The sequence below is a fragment of the Mya arenaria genome, chromosome 11 (assembly GCF_026914265.1).
Source record: "Mya arenaria isolate MELC-2E11 chromosome 11, ASM2691426v1".
In the NCBI taxonomy this organism is placed as follows: domain Eukaryota; kingdom Metazoa; phylum Mollusca; class Bivalvia; order Myida; family Myidae; genus Mya; species Mya arenaria.
In genome coordinates, this window is record NC_069132.1 from 38077417 (window position 1) to 38103027 (window position 25611).

General features: G+C 33.8%; 1 protein-coding gene across 1 annotated transcript; it reads right to left on the reverse strand.

Annotated features, from left to right (window-relative positions):
• Positions 1–20451: 20451 nt before the first annotated feature.
• Positions 20452–24888, reverse strand: LOC128209050 (uncharacterized). The gene is made up of 6 exons (XM_052912869.1): positions 24408–24888; positions 23656–24279; positions 23256–23297; positions 22175–22690; positions 21846–21870; positions 20452–21696 (listed from the first exon to the last, which is right to left on the reverse strand). The coding sequence occupies exons 2-6, from the start codon at positions 24266–24268 to the stop codon at positions 20784–20786; spliced, it is 2109 nt and encodes a 702-aa protein (XP_052768829.1). The 5' UTR covers positions 24269–24279; positions 24408–24888; the 3' UTR covers positions 20452–20783.
• Between the last annotated feature and the right edge of the window lie 723 nt (positions 24889–25611).

The following is a 25611-nucleotide window of genomic DNA, read 5'->3' on the forward strand; positions in this document are numbered from 1 at the left end:
TCAGGGGACATACGCAAGAAGGTTTTGAACGATCTCTGGTCCTCATTTCTGAGTTCAACCATGAGCTGGTCAAATATATTGCGATTGAGGCGTCGAATCCGTGTCCATTAAGTTTGCAGTCGAAATTTTTATATATTTCACCATGCTAGACATATTTTCTTGATGAATTGTATACAATATTATATAAACACAATTAAAAAAATGCCGTCATTGAAACAACAGTTGTTAACATTTTAATGATGTTTGATATGAATACTTTTGTTGGAATAAGAAGATGTTTGAAACAAAGTTGTTACTTTTGTTGGCACTTTCTGCTAGTACGTAGTTGGCTAGAAGGCCTAATTCAACCCGTTTTTTATTATTGTATTTTTTATATAAAAACGCACCGACAAAATCCGACTATGTCCCTTTAAGCCGGTGCTAGGGGCTTTGACAGTGTCGGTTAATAGACATGATCAAAACTGTTATTATACTATCTATGTTTTGTATTATTCTAAAGCATCTCCCTCACCCAGTGTATTCATATCAGATGTCTGTTGAGACTGTTTAAAATGCAGTACTTAAGAAAATAGTTACTTTTTAATGCAATCCAGATACTGAGGTAAAGCAATAAGTGAAACATTCTTAACACCTACAGATAACTATAACTAATCTCGAGAAAGAACTCTTTAAGCAATGTATGGTCTGTTATTGTATCGATAAGAAACCTGTCTTAATGGTTCAAGATAACTATTTCTAATGCTCAGGAAAAATAATGAATGCTCTGATATGGTATCTAGTACCTGTCGTTATGGTTTCAATCCTCAGAAAGAATTCTAAAAACAAAATGCTCTAATAGGGTATCACGTGCCGTCGTCATCGTTACAGATAACATAATTGGTGGAATAGACCTGGCAGTGGTACATAAAACTGGTATTGAATTATTTGTTAATTAAGTTTGTAAAATTGATGTAAAGTTGAGTGAGTAACTGCTGTTGGATTTATTGTAGGAGTAGTAAGTTTATTTGCCGTTTTATGTTTTTAATAAAATATTATAATGAACTAACTAGTCAAATTCGTAAATGTGTTAAAGGTTTTCTGGTTGTTTATAAATATTGATCAGTGAAATAAAAACATCTTAGTTTACACTTGTTTACACAGTGAAAATATCAATTTGATATTGTCACTGTTTTGAAACTATAGCTCATTCTCACGTCCAATTCAAGCCACAGTGCGCGCATGGCTAAAATACAATTTCAACGACATCATTTCCGAAATTTGTATGCGTTTTAACAAGTTCTAGCCAGCAAACGAACCCTGAAGTCCGTTCAGCTATATTATTCAACAGGATAAACATGCGTATATACCATCAAATTAGACGCCTTGGTTACACAAGTATTTTCAAAAATGTTCCAGAATTTCAGGAAACAAAACTAAAGGCCATTGGACACTCTCATGAGACCCGCCACGTATATGACCACTCTGTCTCAAGAGGTAGCAACTCCCATTTCCAGCGAAACAAACACGTTCTCGCGAGCTTTTGACCACCTTCCCTTTCCGAAGCTTACTCCGTTGCCCAGACTGTATTTATTAATCCCCGGATAAAAAATGTGATTATACTTCCTGCTTGGAAGTTGCTATATCAGATGTTCTCGTCAGTTCCGGAAATGAAGCAATGCGTTCTGTACTATTTTCAACAAGTCATGAAACGTTTAGTGGAAACTCCGCACCTAGATAAATAGGACACTGCGTGAGTGTTCATCTAATGTAGTCTTTATTAGACGAAATTTTAAAATAGGTAAAAGGGGCCTTGTCGAATGTTTTGTCCATTAAAGTACAAGTGTTAAATATCATTCGTATTGAATAGAAACGAATGTGATGTTCACCTGATATAATAAAGTCATATTTTGATGATTTACTGCGCTTAGACATTAAACGTTGATAAATAGCGGTAACATTTTCAAAACAACTCGTTTATGACGTCACGTCAACAGCTCTTACATTAAACTCCATTTAGTGTTTAATTCCCTTTGTTGTACAGTCGCTTTTATCACGTGATGATGATCGAAATCACGTGACGGAATCAAACAAAGTTTATACGTTATTTTATTTGAAATTACTTTCTTTTTTCAGACAATTACATCTATTGTTAGGTACACCAAAACATCAATGTGTGTTAGGTTCAAGTTTCTGCAACAGCAAAATACAAATCAAAACAAAGCCAAATCATTTCTTTAAAGGACAAATATTCAAAACGTTTAAGAAAATGTGAAAACGTTGGCATTTGGTGCATATAAGGTGATTAATTAGACGAATGGCATCGGTGGTGGTTACAAATCAAGTATCCCTTTAACGGCGAAACGCTGAAAAAAATACTATTTACTTTAGTCTTTCGATCAAGTCGCAAATAAACAAGAACCTTTCGAAATTTGCATCCAGCATTGACAATATTCGTTTGAAAAACGCCATTGTACAGCGGAGGCAGGCAGGAAGTCAACCTGTGACATTCTTATGTAAACAAAATAAATAGTATTCATCAGCGACTTTTCAAGCAACATGAGACATAAGGGCTCAGTATTGGCTGAGATTGGAAAACCAAATCACAGGATTCTTTCGGAGATAAATAGGAACGTTCAAAATGTATCGTCAAGACTTAGTCAAATAAACTCATATGCTCACGTCGAAAGACAATCAAGACGACGATCGATCAATTGACCAATAAAAGTAGTAATGATTTCGTCGATAAATAATAACACATGGATAAACAGGCCCACTTGACCACCATCTGACAAAATAACACCCGACAAGTGAAAGGCAAGGCGGAGCTAGGATCTCGGTTGCTTCATATTAATTTGATAAACTCTGGTATGTCGAAAACAAACTACAATTAATGACGAAAACGCAAGTGTCTTATGCCAATTAAATGGTTAAGTACAGCAAAAATAAACAATAACTATTTCTGAGAAATACGAGTTTCCACTAGAAAGAAACAAAACACATTAGCTAGCTACAAACGATTCCACGAGTTTGAGTTTCGAAGCTAGAACACCTAATTCTAATGTAATGAGTTAATAACTATGATGCTAACAGCACAGCACGAAATTGTTATGAACTTGAAAATAGAAAACCTTGATAATAGAAAAAAAACGGTGCTTGGAGGTACTGACGGTGTTTTATCAGTGAATTGTCTAGGGAAACCAAAACCGATATTTTCAGTTCTGATATGTCTATTGCTACGGAAGAAACTCCGTCCTGAAATATGTGCCTTCTTCAGTATATCCGTTATGACGATAGAGAATTGAGCACACGCTAATGTATAGAACTAGCCTTAATAGTACAATACAAATGTAGCCGTTTAATCACTATGTCTATGTTCTATCATACATGAAGCAATTACAGTGTTGACAGTTATAAGTATGTTTATTCTTATCAGTATTGCCTCTCAGACATATGTGCGTATGTTCATGTGCAGTTATTGGCCCGCACAAATGTGCTGCTTTTTTGATGCTTGTGCCATGGTAATTAATGTCTGCTTAATTCATGGTATACTTATCACCGAAAAATATAATCTGTTGTCAGGAATCTTTGGAGATTAATATTAGGATAAGAATGTAAAATACATCTGGATATTCTCGTTGCTAAGCTTATTATCCCAAGGATGTATTAATACATTCAGCTGTTATGTAGAATAAGTTTATATTCGATTATTTGTCTATACATCAAGTGAAAAGCAAGTACAAGTAGACGCAAAACGATTGTCATAAAGGTATCCGACCTACAATTATGCTGGTTTTATGCGAGCTCCATTAACCATAATGTTAAATTTTGAAGTTTGGTGACCCAATGTTGTTATTATATCATTTAAAAACGTTTTGCTTAATTTTTACAAATATGTCAAATGAATGACCAAAAAACAAACTTAGAATAAAGTTTGCCGTTTGTTCTTGCTTCTTCTATATTTTAACTGAAGCTAGACTTGAAATAACCTATTGTGTAACCTTTAAAGGCAATAAAAGTGTTTTCATAAAATTTAGTAAACAAAATCATTTATATTATGGGGCACGCGGCATCCAGAATTGAATTTGTGAGAGTGTATACCATATTTTTCAAACGATCACAAAGACCATCAGTACATTTGTTGAATAAATGAACCTGCTTTAACCGGCATATAAGACATAATTATAATTTTCCATTTGTATTTTGCCATATTGTAACAGAATATTCCTTTCAAAGTATCCCATCTATACTTATAAGAATAGTTAATTAGCAAAGACATTACTAAATGCAGTTCTTACATATTCGTTTATCTTTTGTTTACACGCTTATCTTAATTCGAAAGTACAAAATATGACTTATCAACCAGTTATAAAATATGGGAACTACAAACTCAAAATGTGTTGTTAAAATAGTTATGGATTGATACCATTTGCCCTGTACACACGATCATAGTATGTTTTACTTGGAATATCCCAGTAGGTTCATGAGTATTCCAAAGGTTTGAAAATACTATACATTGCTGATTGATAAACACAAGGCAAGGACAAGCAAAAAATAATTCTTATAGTTAAGCTTATATCATATATAAGCGCGCGAGCTGAATTTGGATCATGCGTGCCTGCAATGTCGTTTAGAAAAACAATCAGCCGTAAAGTGTTCTCATCTTATAGTTGTAGGGAATTATTTCTGTGTAATATTTCTTGCGTTTAGAGGTTGGAAGTCATTTTAATGTCGTAGTCTGAACATTTATTGTGAAATCTGTTATCAACACTGCCAGTCAGACAGTCATTCAATTGATTGATTATGCCTTCTATTTGAAGGATTGGTATACATTGTACACTGCGTATATAACTTTCTTCAACAATCGTTTTGCATGAACATTTTACTAAGCCATTGCTAATGATGAAGCAGAATATAATTATCATATTCACGGCTTTTGTCTTTTTCTCAAACGAGAAAACTTTTGTCTTGATTGCATTGTCGTTTAGCTAATCTCTCGGACGAGCATTTTTGTTAGAGAAGACATGTAGAAAAATATTCTTGAGAAATGTTTCTTGCATTATGCTTGAACGTCATTTAAATGACGTCTATCAACAGTCGGTCTAAACAACCATTGTGAACCGTTGGATCAAGACTGCGCAGTCAGTTATTTAATAGATTGATTACAATGTTTGCCGACAGGGTTGATTTAGATTGCACAGTTTTTTTCAGAAGCTTAATAAACACATTCCCAATTGGACGGAGATTATTGTAAGTCTTTGCCTGGAATCGTGCTCAGGCCCATACTCAAGTAAGCGGTCAAGGGTGATCAAGTCCCTTTATTAAATCCATATTTGCACTAACATAAACACAATAAATACATTAACATGCATCTAATAAAGCTCAACCATGCGACGGAAATGTTTGCACAAAACGTACAAGAATGTTTTATTAAACAATTAGCACAAACAATGAAACAAGTATCTTTAAACAAAGTCCCGGTTAATATCTTTACTATACAGTCATCAAATTTTAAAATTGTAGTACTTGGTCAAGCACTCATGAATATTACAAATGAAACTGTCTTTATTAGCATGCGCACTTTCATATACATGTATAATTTTACCCTAGCCAAAAGTCTCTATTAACAATTAAACATGTTCATAACATTTTAACTTACATTCGCCTGTGTTGCATAGGTGTACTTTTGTTTATTAGTATGTACCTTTCATTTAATTTCATACCCTTTCTCTGGTGTCAATGCTGTACGAATTTTGCACATAAAGCTTAAATATAATAATCAACGTCCTTATAGGAATGAAGGCTTGTTATAATGTGTCTGGTTCCATTCCACTGTTAAATCAACCACTCATAATCCTTCAGTCAGCTTGTCATGGTTAAAGACTGTGCAGCCTGGAAAACAGTTGTTGTTATAATTGTATACAACGCCCTCATGCATCTTACTTTTTGTAATTGTATGCATATAGTTAGAAACGGCATTTGCAAATACTTTTTTCAATACGTTACCTATTTTAAACAATATGATTTTATTTCAAGGTCAGAAGCTCGTTGTTAATTTTTGTTATGTTATGTATATTGTTATTTATGTCGGAAAATAGCTCATTGAGCTAATTCATTTGTTTCATATAACTGACTTTAAATAAGTATTCTTGTATCTTGTAATATTCGATGTCAGTCCCGTTAAAGATATAAAAGTAACGATATGTAATTAGTTTTTAACCCGTGGGCCTAATTTCCCCTCCAGAATATAGCAATCTTGCCTAACACTAGGCAGAAAATTGGCTTTTTAATAGCGTTTAAAGACAATCAATTTCAATGTCAAAAGCAAGTCTAAAATGCTGCATATTATGTTAAACTAGGTTTGGCTTTAATCAGGTTTTATATGCAAAGTCCTTTCAATTGGTACATGTAGTTCCAGATCTGTTCTTGATGGTTTGCGAGGTTTATCCTTCACTGTTTTGTCGTATTTCACTAGTTTGTCCTCTTTCACTTTTTTTCATTGTTTTAAGTCGTATTGTGTCTTTCCATGTATCTTTGATAGAAATTACTCACGTAAGGCTCCATGTGAATAGATATACGCATGAACAGAAATTTAAATAGGAACAATATAGCACTGATGGAAAATAATATACAGCGAAAAATGAATACATAAGTACTCTTCAGGTAAAAAAACCCACTTCAGACCTGAAACGATTTTCCCTGTGAAATCGATTACACATCTCATACATAAGAAGCCGTATAACTGACATATCTTTGGCCAAGTCAATTGGAAGCTCCTTGTAATGTGTCAAGGAGAATACATCAGCACCGAAGAGAATTAACATGGAAGTTACATGGATATATCCCATGGCAGCTGCAGTATGTAGGGGAGTAAAACCATACATGTCTTGAGCATTAACGTCGGCGCCGAAAGTTATTAACATTTTGATGCTATCCAGGTTCTTTGTGAGGACGGCGTAATGTAAAGGCGTTAGACCACTGTGGTTCGTTTGGTTGATGTTGATCTCCGAAAGGCGCAAGTTCGAGAGTTCATAAAGTTCACCGGCGTCGCCATCTTGTATCACAGCGTTCAATATCGATTTAACAGGAAACGTGATTTTCTTTAACGTTTGTGAAGTTATGTCATCTTCAGCATCATTTTCGTTGCTTTGCTCTACAACTTCATTTTCGTCGGGGTCAAGCATTTCTGAAAAAAATAAATAACAAATACTAATGTAAATTTGTTCAGAACTTTCAATAACTTAACTACATTATCACAGATAAACAATTTCAGTTGAATTAACGCTATTTCAAAAGTGTATTGGCAAAGTGATATATTCTATAGAAATGTGGCATACCTTTTTTTTAATAAAAACTTTCCTTACGAAAACAATTTGCTTACACCTGAATGCTTTGTAGATAAAAAACATTCTGGCAAACATAAACAGTTTAAACCTTGTCTCAGAGAATCAGATAGCATCGACTTTTTTATATAAAATTGAACAATATTTTCTGACGTAAGTTTTATATGAAGTATCATCTAATACTCTCTCCATGAGCATTAATCGATTATTTATTACAGGGGCAAATTGTTTCCAGATGTAGACTGTTCCTGTTTCTTAATATAAACATAAGAAGAATCTCAGAAAAAAATAATGCAGTTCATATGCCTCCATTGATTGTTGTGCGGTCACGTAAAAGTAATGTGTCGACGGTGGGGAAGTTAATTAGAGATTAAAGATAATTCTGTCAATTATAAGCTTTCCTCTTCATTAACAAGTATGAAATTACATGTACTTCTAAAAATTGCAAAATATCTTCCATTTTTTTTCAGACCATAGCATAATATTCCCGGTAGGCAAAGAATCTATTAAGATAGTGTGTATACTGAACATTGGATAGTTAACGTGATGGAAATAACCTGTTTAATAAGGCTCACATTCACCACAAAGCCATATGACACTTCGGATTGAAAAGTGTCACTGCCACTTGTAACCATTCATTTTTTATCGTTGAACTTGCGTGTGAATCATTTTTTAAAAAAGTTTAGAAACTAATTCAACGAATCAGCAACAGACAGATGAAATGCAACGGAAAATCAAATTCATTCTTTCTGATGTATGCTAGCAGCGAAGTTAATTAAAAATGATTGAGTGGAAAACGATATCTCCTTCTTCGATCATGCGGTCTGAATACTATGAAACGCCCTTTTATCTCTATTTATTATATTGTATTGTATTGTATAAAACTTTGACAAATCGCCTGCAGGTGGCTAGTTCGCACATTTTAACATTTGATTAGCAGTTACTATTGGTTACATATTGGCCAATCAATAAACATGTTGACTAGCTTTGACCAAACCAACGAATTAACTACGCAATGAGCTGCAGAACAAACACTCACTTTGATCGTGTCTGTTAATGGACATTATCACAACTATTGTTGTTACTTATATGCTTTCCATTGATTTTTAGATTTTTATCAGTGAAATTACATTTTGATATTGTTCACTTTCTCGAAATTTTAGCCCATTCGCAATTCCAAATCAAACGTCAGCGCACACAAGGCTGGGAAACAGATTCAACGATGTCAATTCCGAAATGACGTTACGTGCGCATACAACTTGGCGCACTGTTTTTGAAATTATTATACACTGTCATTTAAGATCGTTTTAAGGCTTATGATTAAAAGAAAAATATTGTTTGTCAAAAGCACAAAATACATACAGAATATCGAGAATAATTGTGTTTTTTTCAGTGTAAGATCAAAATATATTTCGTCTCGTAAACACCTAAAGAAAATATTTCAATCGTTGTTATGCCACTCGTGAAATATAGCTTTTGGTGATCACTCGATATTACGATCTTACACTGAAACAAACTATTATTCTCGATATTCTGTATGTATTTTGTCCTTTAGAAGGACCTCTCTCTTCCAGGGTGTATTCATATCTCATGTCTGCTTAAAATGCAGTACTTAAAGGGATTATACACCAGATTGGCACCAAAAACAGCTTTTTTCTGTAACGAATCACAGGACAATTATTTAATAAAATGTTTTACTCTTTGATATCATAATTGTAAAAACAAAACATATCAAAATGCAAAAACAAATCGTGTCGGAGACCGGGTTCGAACCGGTGTCGCTAAAATTAAAGTACAGTGTTGTATCCACTGTGGTACAAAGGCTTGCCCTAAATAGTTGGGATATTTGCTATATACCTAACGTGGTAAATTAACGTTATAACATCGACTAGCCAATCACGCATAAGAATGAATTCTGCTAGGTATACATACCTAGTAATCTTTTGTAATAGAAAAAACGAAAAAATAGCGAAAAATAATTGATTTGTAAACTATGTGGTACTTAGTAAGTTTCAATGCATTGTACACATCGAGTTACCAAGTTAATGTCAATTGTCGACAATTTTCTCTTTTTTTCGCTATTTCATCATACGGAGTGCAGCCCCTTTAAGAAAATAATTATTTTCTTGAATGCACTCCAGATACGGAGGTTAAGCAATAAACGAAACGTTCTTAAAATCTTCAGATAACTATAACTAATCTCGAGAAAGAACTATTCAAGCAATGTATGGTTTGATATTGTATCGATGAGAAACCTGTCTTAATGGTTCAAGATAATTATTTCTAATGCTCAGGAAAACTAATGCATGCTCTGGTATGGTATCGAGTACCTGTCGTTATGGTTTCAATCAGGAAGAATTCTAAAAACAATATGCTTTAATAGGGTATCACTTGCTGTCGTCATAGTTACAGATAACAAAATTGGTGGAATAGACTTGGCAGTGGTACACAAAACCTTTATTAGTTAATGAAGTTTGTAAAAAACTGATGTAAAGTTGATTTTGTGTGAGTAACTGCTGTTTGATTTGAGGTAGGATTAGATAGCTTATTTGCCCTTTTATTTTTTTTTAATAAAATAATAAACTAATTAGTGAAAATTAAAATGACAGTTCTATCATTATGCTCATGTTTTCTTTTTTAAGTTAAAAATAACAAAATATGTGTTATATATTTGTTAAAGGTTGTCCGGTGGTTTATAGATATTTACCAGTCAAATAAAAATATGTTTTACTGTTTTATACAGTGAAACTTTAAATTTGCTATGTGTCACTGTTTGGAAACCTTAGTTCATGCTTACGTTCAAATCAAGCCTCGTCGCTTACATGGCTAGAATACAATCTCAACGACGTCATTTCAAAAATTTGTATGCGTTTAAATACGTTGCATCCAGCAGTCCGTTCAGCTATATTCTTGAACAGGAACAACACGCGTATATGCACATGTACCATCAAACCAGACGCCTGGATTACACAAGTATTTTACAAAATGGTTCCAGAACTTTAGGATACTACACTAAAGGCCATTGGACACACCCATGAGATCCGCCACGTATATGACCACTCTGTCTCGGTCGCCCAGGCTGTATTCATTAATCCCCGGATCACAAATGTGATGGTACTTCCTGCTTGGAAGTTGCTCTATCAGATGTTCTCGTCAGTTCCGGAAATAAATGAAGCAATGCGTTCTGTACCATTTTCAACAAGCCTTTTGAAAGCTTCAGTGGAAACTCCGCGCCAAGATAAAGAGTACACTACGTGACTGTTCATTTAATATGGAATTTATGAGACGGAATTTAAACATTGGTAAAAGGGAGCTTGTTGAGTGTTTTATCCATTTAAGTACAAGAGATTAATAAATTTCGTATTGAATAACAACGAGTGTGATATTCAACTGATATCATCATAAGTAATATTTTGATGATTTACTGCGCTAAGACATAAAACTCTGATGAATAGCGGTAACATTTTGAACATTTCAAAGTAACTCGTTAATGACGTCACGTCAACAGCTCTTACATTAAACTCCATTCAGTGTTTCCTTTTGTTTTACAGTCGCGCATATCACGTGATGTTGATCGAAATCACGTGACGGAATCAAACAAAGTTTATACGTTATTTTATTTGAAATAACTTTCTTTTTTCAGACAATTTCATCTGTAATTAGGTACACCAAAACATCAACGTGTGTTAAGTTTAAGTTTCTGCAACAGGAAAATACAATCAAAACAGTGCCAAATCATTTTCTTAAAGGACAAATATTCAAAACGTTTAAGAAAATGTGACAACGTTGGCATTTTGTGCATATAAGGAGATTAATTAGACGAATGGCATCGGTGGTGGTTACAAATCAGTTATCCCTATATATATGGCGAAACGCTGAAAAAAGACTATATACTTTACTATCAATCAAGTTCCAAATAAACAAGAACCTTACGAAATTTGCATCCAGCATTGACAATATTCGTTTGAAAAACGCCATTGTACAGCGGAGGCAGGCAGGAAGTCAACCTGTGACATTCTTATGTAAACAAAATAAATTGTATTCATCAGCGACTTTTCAAGCAACATGAGACATAAGGGCTCAAAATATTGGCTGAGATTGGAAAACCAAATCACAGTATTCTTGCGAAGATAAATAGGAACGTTCAAAATGTATCGTCAAGTCTTAGTCAAATGAACTCATAAGTTCTCACACTTCGGAAGACAACCAAGACGACGATCAATCAATTGACCAATAAAAGTAGTACATTTCGTCGATAAATAATAACACATGGATAAATGGGCCCACTTGACCATCTCTGGCAAACAACATCCGACAAGTGAAAGGCAAGGCGGAGCTAGGATCTCGGTTGCTTCATGTTAATTTGATAAACTATGGTATGTCGAAAACAAACTACAATTAATGACGAAAACGCTTGTCTTATGCCAATTTAATGGTTAAGTACAGCAAAAATAAACAGTAATTATTTCTGAGAAATACTAGTTTTCACTAGAAAGAAACAAAAACACATTAGCTAGCTACAAACGATTCCACCCTTTGAATTTCGAAGCTATAACGCCTAATTATAATATAATAATTGTGATGCTAACAGCACAGTATGCAATTGTTTTGAACTTGAAAATAGAAAACCTTGATAATAGAAAAAAGCGGCGCTGGGAGGTGCTGACAATGTTTTATAAGTAAATTGTCTAGGGAAATCAAAACCGATATTTTCATTTTTGATGTATTTATTGCTACGGAAGAAGCTCCGTTTTGAAATGAATGTCTTCTTCAATATTTCCGTTATGACGATAGAGAATTAAACATACGCTAATGTATAGAACCAGCCTGAATAATACAATACAAATGTAGCCGTTAATTTACTATGTCTATCTACTATGTCATACATGAATTAATTGCAGTGTTGACAGTTATAAGTATGTTTATTCTAATCAGTTTTGCCTCTCAAACATGAGTGCGTATGTTCATGTACAGTTATTGGCCCGCTTTTTTGATGCTTGTACCATGGTAATTAATGTCTGCTTATTTCGTGGTATACTTATCATCCAAAAGTATTATCTTTTGTCAGGGATTTTTCAGATTAATGTTAGGATAAGAGTGTAAAATACATCTGGATATTCTCGTTGCTAGGCTTATTATTCCAAGATTGTATTAATACATACAGCTGTTATGTAGAAGAAGTTTATATTGGATTATTTGTCTAAACATCAATTGAAAAGCAAGTACAAGTAGACGCAAAACGTTCATAAAGGTATCCGACCCACAAATATGCTGGTTTTATGCGAGCTATATTAACCATAATGTTAAATTTTGAAGTTTGGTGACCCGTTGTTATCATTATATCATTTAAAAACGTTTTGCTTAATTTTTACAAATATGTCAAATTAATGACCAAATAAACAAAGTTTGCCGTTTGTTTTTGTTTGTTCTATATTTCAACTAAAGCTAGACGTGATTGTGTAATCTTTGAAGGCAAAATAAGTGTGTTTGTAAAGTTTCGTTTGGTTCAAATTTTACCAAAACAAAATCATTTCTGACTTGATACCAATATATTATGGGGTCACATAGCATCCAGGATTGAATTTGTGAGAGGGTATACCATATTTTTAAACGATCACAAAGACTATCAGTTCATTTTATAAATAAATGTACCTAATTTAAATGGCATATAAGACCTAATTGAATAGTTGTTCTTACTTTAAACGGCATACAAAACCTAATTAGTGGTGTGTTTTTTCATTTGTATTTTGTCATATTAGTACAGAATATTCCTTTCTAAGTATCACACACTTATAAGAGTGTTTAATTAGCAAATACATTACTTAATGCAGTTCTTATATATTCGTATATCTTTGTTTACACGCTTATCTTAATGCGAAAGTACAAAAATATGCCTTATCAATCAGTTATAAAATAAGGGAACTACAAACTCAAAATTTGTTGGTAAAAATAGTTATGAATTGTTACCATTTGCCCTGTACACACAGTCATAGTACGTTTTACTTGGAATGTCCCAGTAGGCTCCTTGGTATTTCAAAGGTTTAAAAATACTATACATGGCAGATTGATCAACACAAGGAAAAAGACAAGCAAAAAATAATAATTTATTGCTAAGCTTATATCATATATAAGCACGAGAGCTGAATTTGGAGTGCATGCAATGTCGTTTAGAAATACAATCAGCCGTAAAGTGTTCTCATCTAAGAGTTGTAGAGAAATATTCCTGTGTAATATTCCTTGCATTTAGAGGTTGGAAGTCATTTTAATGTCGTCCTACAATAATTGTCCGAACAACACTGCCAGTCCGTCATTCAATTGGTTGATAATGCCTTTTGTCCGTAGGATTGGTATACATGTGCATATTAATTTCTTTGACAATCATATTGTGTGGACATTCGACTAAGTCATTGTCAATGAAGAAGCAGAATATAATTATCATATTGACGGCTTTTTTCATTTTTTCAAACAATAGCCGAATCTTGCCTGTATTGCCATTTAGCTAATCTCTCGGACGAGCATTTTTGTAATAGAAGAATTGTAGAGGAAGTTTCTTGGGAAATGTTTCTTGCATTGTGCTTGAAAGTCATTTAAATGACGTCTATCAAATGTCGGTCTAAACAACCATTGTGAACCGTTGGATCAAGACTGCGCAATCAGTTATTTAATAGATTGATTATGATGTTTACAGAGAGGGTTGATTTAGATTGCACATTTTTTTCAGAAGCTTAATAAACACATTCCCAATTGGACGGAGATTATTGTAAGTCTTTGCCCGGAATCGTGCTCAGGCCCATACTCAAGTTAGCGATCTAGGGTGATCAAGTCCCTTTATTAAATTCATATTTGCCCTAACATAAACACAATAAATACATGTACATGCATCTAATAAAGCTCAACCATGCGACGGAAATGTTTGCACAAAACGTACAAGAACGTTTTATTGAACAATTAGCACAAGCAATGAAACAAGTATTTTTAAACAAAGTCCCGGTTAATATCTTTACTATACAGTAATTACATTTTAAAATTGCAGTACTTGGTCAAGAATTCATGAATATTACAAACGGAACTGTCTTTATTAGCATGCGCACTTTCATATACATGTATAATTTTACCCTAGCCAAATGTCTCTGTTAACACTTAAACATGTTCATAACATTTTAACTTACATTCGCCTGTGATGCATAGGTGTACTTTTGTTTATTAGTATGTACCTTTCATTTTATTGCATACCCTTTCTCTGATGTCAATGCTGTACAAATTTTGCACATAAAGTTTAAATATAATTATCAACGTCCTTATAAGAATGAAGGCTTGTTATAATGTGCCTGGTTCCATTCCACTGTTAAATCAACCACTCATAATCCTTCAGTCAGCTTGTCATGGTTAAAGACTGTACAGCCGGGAAAACTAGTTGATGTTGTAATAGTATACTGTGCCCTCATCCATCTTACTTTTTGTAATTGCATGCATATAGTTAAAACGGCATTTGCAAATACTTTTTCAATACGTTACCTATTTTAAACAATATGATTTTATTTCAAGGTCACAAGCTCATTGTTAATTTTTGTTATGTTATGTATGTTTGTTATTCATGTCGGAAAATAGCTCATTGAGCTAATTCATTTGTTTCATATACCCGACTTTAAATAAGTATTATTGTATCTTGTAATATTCGATGTCAGTCCCGTTAAAGATATAAAAGTAACGATATGTAATTAGTTTTTAACCCGTGGGCCTAATTTCCCCTCCAGAATATAGCAATCTTGCCTAACACTAGGCAGAATATTGGCTTTTTAATAGCGTTTAAAGACAATCAATTTCAATGTCAAAAGCAAGTCTAAAATGCTGCATATTATGTTAAACTAGGTTTGGCTTTAATCAGGTTTTATATGCAAAGTCCTTTCAATTGGTACATGTAGTTCCAGATCTGTTCTTGATGGTTTACGTGGCTTATCCTTCACTGTTTTGTCGTATTTCACTAGTTTGTCCTCTTTCACTATTTTTTCATTGTTTTTAGTAGTATTGTGTCTTTCCATGTATCTTTGATAGAAATTACTCACGTAAGGCTCCATGTGAATAGATATACGCATGAACAGAAATTTAAATAGGAACAATATAGCACTGATGGAAAATAAAAAAAAGCGAAAAATGAATACATACGTACTCTTCAGGTAAAAAAACACTAAAGACCTGAAACGATTTTCCCTGTGAAATCGATTACACATCTCATACATAAGAAGTCGTATAACTGACATATCTTTGGCCAAGTCAATTGGAAGCTCCTTGTAATGTGTCAAGGAGAATACATCAGCACCGAAGAGAATTAACATGGAAGTTACATGGATATATCCCAAGGCAGCTGCAGTATGTAGGGGAGTAAAACCATACATGTCTTGAGCATTAACGTCGGCGCCGAAAGTTATTAACATTTTGATGCTATCCAGGTTCTTTGTGAGGACGGCGTAATGTAAAGGCGTTAGACCACTGTGGTTCGTTTGGTTGATGTTGATCTCCGAAAGGCGCAAGTTCAAGATTTCATAAAGTTCACCGGCGTCGCCATCTTGTATCACAGCGTTCAATATCGATTTAACAGGAAACGTGATTTTCTTTAACGTTTGTGAAGTGATGTCATCTTCAGCATCATCTTCGTTGCTTTGCTCTACAACTTCATTTTCGTCGGGGTCAAGCATTTCTGAAAAATAAATTACAAATACTAATGTAAATTTGTTCAGAACTTATAATATCATAATTACATTATCGCAGATAAACAATTTCAGTTGAATTAACACTATTTCAAAAGTGGATTGGCAAAGTAATATATTCTATAGAAAAGTTGCATACCTTTCTTCCTAACAAATGCGCTTAACAAAAGCTTTCCTTGCGAAAAGGAAATCAAAACAATTTGCTTACACCTGCATGCTTTATAGATAAAAAACATACTGGGAAACATAAATAATGTAAACCTTGACTCAGAGAATCAGATAGCATCACTATTTTATATAAAATTGAACAATATTTTCTGATGGAAGTTTTATATGAAGCATCATCTAATACTCTCTCCATGAGCATTAATCGATTATTTATTACAGGGGCAAATTGTTTCCAGATGTAGACTGTTCCTGTTTCTTAATATAAACATAAGAAGAGAATCTCAGAAAAAAATAATGCATTTCATATGCCTCCATTGATTGTTGTGCGGTCACGAGAAGGTAATAAATGTCGACGGTGGGAAAGTTAATTAGAGATAATTCTTTCAATTATAAGCTTTCCTCTTAATTAACAAATATGAAATTACAAGTACTTCTAAAAAATGCAAAAAAATCCTCCATTTGTTTCAGACCAAAGCACAATATACCCGGTAGAGATAGAATCTAAACGAAAATATAAGTTAAACATGTGCATCAGAACAAAACAGATTTCGACAAAATGTATGTCGGATATTTGTAAGATATTGTTTATACTGAACATTGGATAGTAAACGGGATGGAAATAACCTGTTTAATAAGAAAAATAAGGTTCATTCTTTCTCAACAAAAACCGTTTCCAGAAAATTAAACTTGGCTTGTTACAAACAAAGGATTGCAAATAAAACGATATTAAAAATAGAGACTAACATCGCATCCTGGTTAAAAAAAATGAAAAATGACTTTCTTAAAAAAGCATTCACCACAAACCCATATGACACATCGGTTTGAAAAGTGTCACTTCCATTTGAAACCATTCATTATCTCGTGGAACTTTTGCGTGTGAATCATTTTTTAACAATGTTTTGAAATTAATTCAACGAATCAGCAACAGACAGATAAAATGCAAGGGAAAATCCAATTCCTTCTTTCCGATGTATGCTAGCAGCGAAGTAAATTAAAAAGATTTGGTGGAAAACGATATCTCCTTCTTCGATCATGCGGTCTGAATACTATGAAACGCTCTTTTATCTCTGTTTATGAAGGATTCAAAATGTGATAAATGTTTCGAAAGTTGAAATTACACTTATCTTTCTTATTACATAAAAAACTGGGAATATTATAAATATAACCTTTACACGCCTAGTACGGTACGGAATGTCTAGATATTAATGTATGTAAATGAGGTTCATTTATCTGCCAATGGTACATCACTTATACTTGAGGTACACAAAAGTATCAATAAAATACAATCATATATCATTTCTTCATATATCATATATTTCGGTTTTCAATGCAGGTATCATTTTGCATGTTCATGTATACCACTGTCATAATACTTCGTCAAAATTGCGTAGAGATTTTTTTATCATGCGATCGGCGACCTATAGTTAAAAGCCAAAGTAGAAAATGATGTTTTGTTTAATGTCACTCAGACCATAAAGGTGATCACAGGAAATCAATACGCATTACTAGACAAAACACACGCAGGCAGACACACACAAAGGGTTAATATCTGGAGGTTTACCCAGGTTTATGTCAACAGACACAGATAATTGCGACATGACCTTACTGCAGGAGACGTGTGACACAACATGGACATTATATTTGTAATGTTTAAGCAGAATATAACGTATTTAGATATGCAAATCATATAAAATTGTAAGTTTCATAATGTACCAAGTACGGTCTACCTCAGCTGAAAATTATGTATCAGTAGATTAACTGACCATAAACAAATTCAACAGTTTTATCAAGTAAACAATAAATAGTAAACAAAATTGTCCCACATGTCTTCCGCATAAAATATATGTCCCTAACAAGAATTATTTACAAAATTCATTAATTTGTTCGTTTGAGATGTTTACGAATAAAATCAAGTGTGGGACTAGGGTCTAATGTGAGAACAAAACTGCACATACCGATACCAGTAAGTTATTCACCTTAAAATGTATACTTACTATGTTAATGTTTGTACTATATATGATATCTTAAGTCCAATCGATGTTCCTAAAACTCATCATTGCATTCGCACAACTACCATCTTGCTTTTACGAACACTTGAAAATCCTGTTAATGCCAAGTAAACTCCATCGCAATCTAAGTGAACAGTGTATTCCAACTGCGATCTACTGGATTTCAATCACAGGCAAAATCCAGGAAAAATACTTTCAGTTCTTTAATTATTGAGCCGTAACTGCTCTCACTGTTTACTTCTACCTCTATCTCACCACTCTCAGAAAGCGGACGTGGCAGACTTTGAGTATTTCAGAGACAGGTAGCCCTCCAGCCGCATTCTTGAAGCAGCCTGATATTACATGTCATTGATTTTCTATGGTGTTGTCACATTACTGGCACTGCTGACATCCTACTAGAGGGATATGCGACAGATCTGCTACAGCGCGATTGGAGAAGTTCTTAGCTAAGGAAAGGATTAATGTCTTAATTCGAATTAAAACCACATTCGTTTCTGAATCAATAGCTATTCAAAGCTAGTCTGTTTATTTTTCAAATATTAGATAGTTTCTACATGGCAGCGGTAAACTCAAATTTTCGAATAGCTTCGTGTCCTAAGTTTTTGTAATATTTGGGTAAAAACACTTATCTAGGATAAATAGCTCTTGTATCTTAGTGACCATAGGCCATTGCTTGCAACATCCATCTTTTAAGACATTTATGACCTTTGGAAAAGTGGGTGGTGGGCTTTATTAAATGTAATTCATGGCGGGAAAAACTTTGATTCTATTCGATGAAGTAGTTAATATATTTGATTGTTTAAGATTTATTTTACTCCTTTATTAAGATTAACGAAATACTGGCCAAAACTATATAACCTGCGACTGAATGAATCCAGTCGGTTTAAATATATCCACTACTCCATGGTGCAAACCAATCATTCACTGGCGACGTTGCGTACGATGTTGGCGTACATTAGCGTAACCGACGTTATCGTCATTTTTAACCGTTTTAACGTTGCGTAGATTACTTGAGGTGTTTTTCGATAGTATGCTATTTTTTCTGCTCCAGTTTTCGAACTTCATCTTAATAGTGGAGATGAAAGTATTTATACATTATTCATTTTAATTTAATTCTAAACAAATAAGTTATGAGTGAATTATATTGCAATGTTCGTATATAATCGTATACGTAAACATTATTGAGTTTTCAAACGTAACGTCGACATCACATTAATATCAAAGGCTGTGACATCGTGGCTAGATTTTGCAATTTTCAAGTGTTAAATTCAGTTTATATTCAACTTAAGACAAATGCACACCAATTTGTAGTCAATTTTATGTACTTTTAGACTGCAGTTGCAGCTTTATAAACAAATGCATATTTCTTTGAATATTTCGGCAAGTTACAACTTCGTTAATTTATTTTTTGGCATTTTTTGACACGTGTGACTTCGCGACCAGATTAAAGTATACATATAATAAACGCTAAAATCAGAGTCAAAATAGGACAAACACTTACTAATTAAAAGGTAGAATTAATGTACTTTTTGTCGACATAAATATTATAGAAAACATACAATAGATAAACAAAATACAGAAGTTTTAACAAATCTGGTCGCGGGAAAACATAAAATCTTACTTTTTCAACTTGATATGTCTTTCGCTTGCCGTTTTTTACCGGAAATCTTGAACTGCATATGATTAAAACTACGTCATATATAGTTGACGTCACGTCACCGAGTCTTCTTTTTTGGCCGAAAAAAATAATTTTATTAATTTACCAAGCCGCTAAACAATGCGTATTGGTAAATTATGTTACATCTTACTTGACGTTTTTGTGATGTTTTCTATTGTTATATTTCGAATTAAATTTATACTAATTAATAAACCTACATGCAATCCCATTTACTATTTGGGCGACAGTTTTGCCTTTCTTGTCATATAAGAATATCAACAATCGTATTTCTATAACAAAGTTCATGAAGCATTGAGTTGCAAAAAATTAACAAATTCCCGATGTACGCCAACAACGTACGCAACGTCTGGCATATATTTGTCATACAATGTATGAAGCTGCGTATAAATACTTGCGTGACAAATACTGACAAAGTGGCCATCTAGTTCTACATTTAATGCGATACATGTTTTTCCATGTAACGCAGAAAGATAACTGATACAGCTAAAATGGTGCAAACGGCCATTTGATACGTTAAACGGTAACGTATTTAAATCAACAATCAACGATCGTAGGGTTTTGCCAAGCTCATATTCATTAAATAGTAAATCTTACATTAGTAAATACAGATTTAATTGCTCAAATACATAAGACACCTTACATGAAAATTCATAACAAAAAGTAGATAACTACAAATGACATTGCCGTAAAACTGTTTTACAGTATGGTCTTTTATGACAAAAATGTTAATTGTCATCACCAAATTCAAATTGTAATCAATAACACAATAATACTAGAAATATATTCAACGAAATTAGCACATTAAATGCATGTTGTTAAAAATAACAACACTTTTTACTCGTCAGGTGTTATTTATCGTCACAATACAGTTACATGGCCGTATGTCTGCTTTGTATGTTCTTATTCAGAGTTCAACTTTTCTACTTTGACTGTTAGTGTTGATCGCATATTCCATTATCTCAGGTGAGCCACGGAAGGCTAAATGCAGGCACTGCTTAGCTCTGTCAAACGCCATTGCAACTGGTTCCTTTCCAAAATGTTGTGCGTCAACGTCAAAACATGTGTCGGTTTCACAACATGCTTGAAACAGATTAGTTGTGGCCTTTGAGCAAATGTATAAACCGCCTGTGCTAGGATCAGCAATGACACAGCCAGGGCGTTGAATGTCGATTTCGGACCAAACTGTGCCCTCAAAATCGATCGTGATGATCTTGTTTTTGCTTTTGTCGCTGACATGTATGAGATTCTTTTCTGGGCTAAGTACCAAGTACTTAGGATTATTGAAAAGAGGTTCCCCTCCTTTATGGTCTATTTGTTTGTAGACGTCTCCTGTAAGTGCTACGATTTGTATCATCCCATGTTCTCGACAGTCTCCCGCTGTTCCAAAGGAAACTACCAAGTAACCTTCTAAACTACAGATGCCGCGACAGTCTGCTACTGTTTGGATTGTCTGAAAATTTCTACAGACTGTAAATGTGAACGTCTTTGTAAGTTCAAACATCCTGATCTTGTTGTCTTTTGGAAACGTCACGGCAAATTGTTGGGTATTTGGAACTTCAGCTACAGCCCAAGGATCGTTCCAATTCTTCAATTTGCAGTCTACTTCCGCGTGCGGTTTTTGTTGTTCAGTGTGAAACAACTTGATACAACTGGTCCATACGTCGACTACTACAATGCAATCTTGAGCACTTGAAACCAAAATGCAAGAAATGAAACTATGTGATGTGGAATTGTCAGTTACAAGTTTGTAAGAATTCCTTGGTTTATTTGTGTCGTCTACGTTTACCCCTAGTTTGTTCAGATGTTGATCTTTCTTCCTAAAAGAAAAGGAAAAAGGAATAAATAACTCGACATGCAACTAACTGCTCATTTCCTCTTCCCAGAAATATGAAACTAGTTCTACGAAATACATTTTCAGAAAAATATGTTGCATAAGAAATTAAAACAAATAATGAATTAGACTTACCTTAGAATTACATCGTCACTAGTGCCTTAAAAAGACATAATATGTTATTGAAATGCTTATAGCTTGAACAAACACTTAAACGCATAACATTAAAACAAGCAGTCTGAAGGAGTATTTCCCTCAAAAACTCGAGCTGATAATATATATATTGTAGTTTTTTTATCTATAACACCGACATTTAGTACTTCATCACATACTTATAAATGATCTTTGAAAATCATAACCATAAACTGAAAATGTATTATCAATTACAACACCGACATTAAAGTACTTCATAACATACTAATAAAATGATATTTGAAAGCCATTCCATCAAACAACTGCTATACCTGCGGATGGAGTTTGTGATTGATCAGGCAATGGACCTGGTGCAGCGTCTCTTACTCGAATTTCGACCACATTCTTAAGAATTTTGTGATCACACAACTTGGATGTAATCTCATCTAAATGTGTTTTCTTCAAAACTATCGCAACTGACATCGAAGAACCTTCTGCACGTGCATGTATTGCGTCAAACAAATAAGTCCATTTATCAATCGTGTGTGTTTCTGTTAACTCCCTCTTTGACCACGGCCCTGTGATGTTTTTCAAAATAATTAGGCCTGTATCATTTGGCGAAACGGATTTCCATTCGCTCGTAGTATTTAATAGTGTAACATTTCTCATTTCTTTTTGGAAACACATGACAATGTCTTTAAGGATAGACATCACAAGATCTTCTTTGTAACTGGTTAATACGACTACTTTCTCGTTCGTCAAAAATGACTTTGCTTGCTCCAATACAGACCGTTTTGTTTTGAATGAAGGCTTCTTCATCAGATTCTCCATAAATATTCTGCTGTTGTCTGAAATGACATATGATGTTACATCGTTAAATTTCTTCACGAATATTAAAGTGATAGAAATGTTGCAAAGCGCCACCTGTACAACAGTTAGTTTACTTCTCGTGTGTACTATTTTTAGATTGCTCCAAAATCCAGGTATTTGCTTAAAGCACTTAGCCGCTACTGTCTTGCAAGTAAATTGCGCTTACTACGTCACACAGAAGTGCGTACACCCGTGCAAAACATATGGTATTTTCACACCTACAATTATTCAAGTGTAAATTGCCAGGCCTACCTTTACGGTTAGCTACGCATACATGCACAAGAATAGCACGAGAAGTAAATAAACAACAACAAAATATTATAATCTGTCTTCAAAGAATCTTTCATCGTTAGTGTGGAGCTATCAGCTGTACACATATATTGTACTCGGAAAAACCGTCTTTCGAACGTCATTGATGATGCTGAACATACTGTTCGTCAGTTTAAGACTAGCAAGAACGTATGTCCATTTCAGGAAAACTATGTAATTCTTAATATACATAGCATGGGTCGTAGTTAATTAGCCCTTTAAGTATATACTTACTTTCTATATTAATATCGCATTGGTTTTTTGGCGTTAAAGAACCTGAAATAGAAAAAAAGCGTCAATTTACTTGGCAATTAAAACTTGAAATTATAGTATTTAAGAATGACAAAGGCCATGCTAGCACCGGAACACTAAAATGACAGTGTACACGTATCAATAAAGTTCATTTATACGTACGTATCAATCAATTTTGCAACATCGATGCATGTCCATCTAAACATATTTCAAATCATTCCATTTGTCCAATGACGCTTGAATGACATTTAAGCATATAAATATTCAAAACAATTGTCAAGTAGGATAAGTGTCAATCTCTCTTTTGTCCACGATCTTGCTTTTATTGCCAGGGCGTATAAAAAGATATTATCTTAATCAGTTTGGATAAGTATAGTCTTACCTGGCTCGGAACTAATTTTTTTGTGAATAGATTGCACATTCTTGTCTAGTTCGTTCAGTTTTTGCAGAATTAAGTTCATTTTCGATTCTTTTAACAACTCCATTATTACTGTTTTCCAGGGTTCTCCGGGTTCATCCAATTGCTCTGTTGTTTTCAAGTATTTCTCGATGTCCGCCTTGAAATCCGGTCCAGACACCGAAGCCAATAGTCTAATTGAATTAGTAACATTTGTCCAGATAGTATAATAGTTTGCATCATTAACTTCAACATTACTAGAATGCTGAATGTTGTTCCTTTCTGTTCGAATACTTTCTACTGCAGCTCTTTCGTGAGGCTCCATTTGAACCATATTTAGGAGTACTACTGCTAAAAGAGTTATATCCCATTCTTGGTATTGTCCGTTTTCGATAGCCTCCACTTGGGATTTGTTGAGAATTTTTCGACGCTGCAAATCCTTCAATATGTCAACCTTCGTCTTGATGAAATTTGCAAGATTAAAATCTTCTAAAACGCCGCCCCATTCTTCTTTTGCAAAGTGTTCCACGACATGTCTGAGAACCTTCGTACACACGTGCAAGAACAAAACTTGCAACCTTAAATAGTTACGATACATTCTGCCAAACCCTGAAATTAAAACACTTAGCAATCTTGTATCAAATATATAAATGCAACACTGTAATGATATGATATGTGTACATTAACAACGATTTGAACTTATAATTCAAATAATAAATAATAGTCTTTACACTCACGTAGTGCTTGCTGTATATAGCAACCTCACAAGTCCAGTAGACTGTCAATATGGCTGGTTCAGCTTCAATTTCACGATCAATAGGCAAACAATTAATCCACAACAGCTTGGGTTGGATCTGACTGATCAAATATTGTTTCAGAAGGGCGAATCGAAACCAATACACACGATTCCTGGAAAAGGATGATCTTTTCACAGGTGAATTTGTTTATAGGAAAAACCAGCAAGTGCGAATCCGTCAGGAATGTACCTGTATGTCTTCCTCCATAGACCTACTCAATAGTGTAGATGTATTCATATTTATGAGTCAGAAATTAAACAAACAATATTTCACTGGCAATCCACTACTGTCAACACTGTGTTTTGTAATGAAAGAAATCAAATCCATATGTATTTATTTCACTCGTTCGCATCATTATGACATCAATACCTTTATTATCCCATTTAACCCTTGTATGTATTGGAATAAAGGAAACTTGGATTTACTTGGAAAAAGATAACGAGTGTGCTATTGCGGAGTGGTTATTTTCATTGCGTAATTGACTTATCGATTTCAGGTTGGCAATGAACCAAATGAATATTGAGGAATATGGATTTCACACTGGCTTGGTTCCTTTTGTAGAGTATGATATGATTCTGTTGTTTTATTGGACTTGTACTGATGACTCAGTTTTTACAAAATAATTAAGTGTGCGCAGTTTCAATATAACTAAGCTTGAAAATAATGTCCTATTGGGTGATTCATATTTCATGAATCCCAGAATTTGGCAGGGGATGAAATGATTCAATTTGGCCGAAATGTTTTGTTGCTGCCTTGTTTCATTTTGGAACGAATGTAATAGACGTCATAATGCATTCGTTGATTTTTCAGGGAATAATTCATACTAGTAAGATCTAAAAGTATCTAGTCTGTTTTTGGAAAAGTATAATCAAAAGATAAAATGTTATTTATATACGTTTAATATAACGTAGTGATGACATTACAAAATATCAATTAGGCAAAATAAATCTTTGTTTCCACAAACATCTCCAATAAATAAGGGTAGGTATATACAAACAATTGAGTAACCGAGATTCTGTACCAAATTCCAGGCCCTATATCAGGGTATATCACTATTGCAGAACATTTTAAATGTAAAATGGTCAAGTTGTAACATCACGGTACAACGGATATAGTAGCCCAAGTGAGACGTAAACAAAGCTAT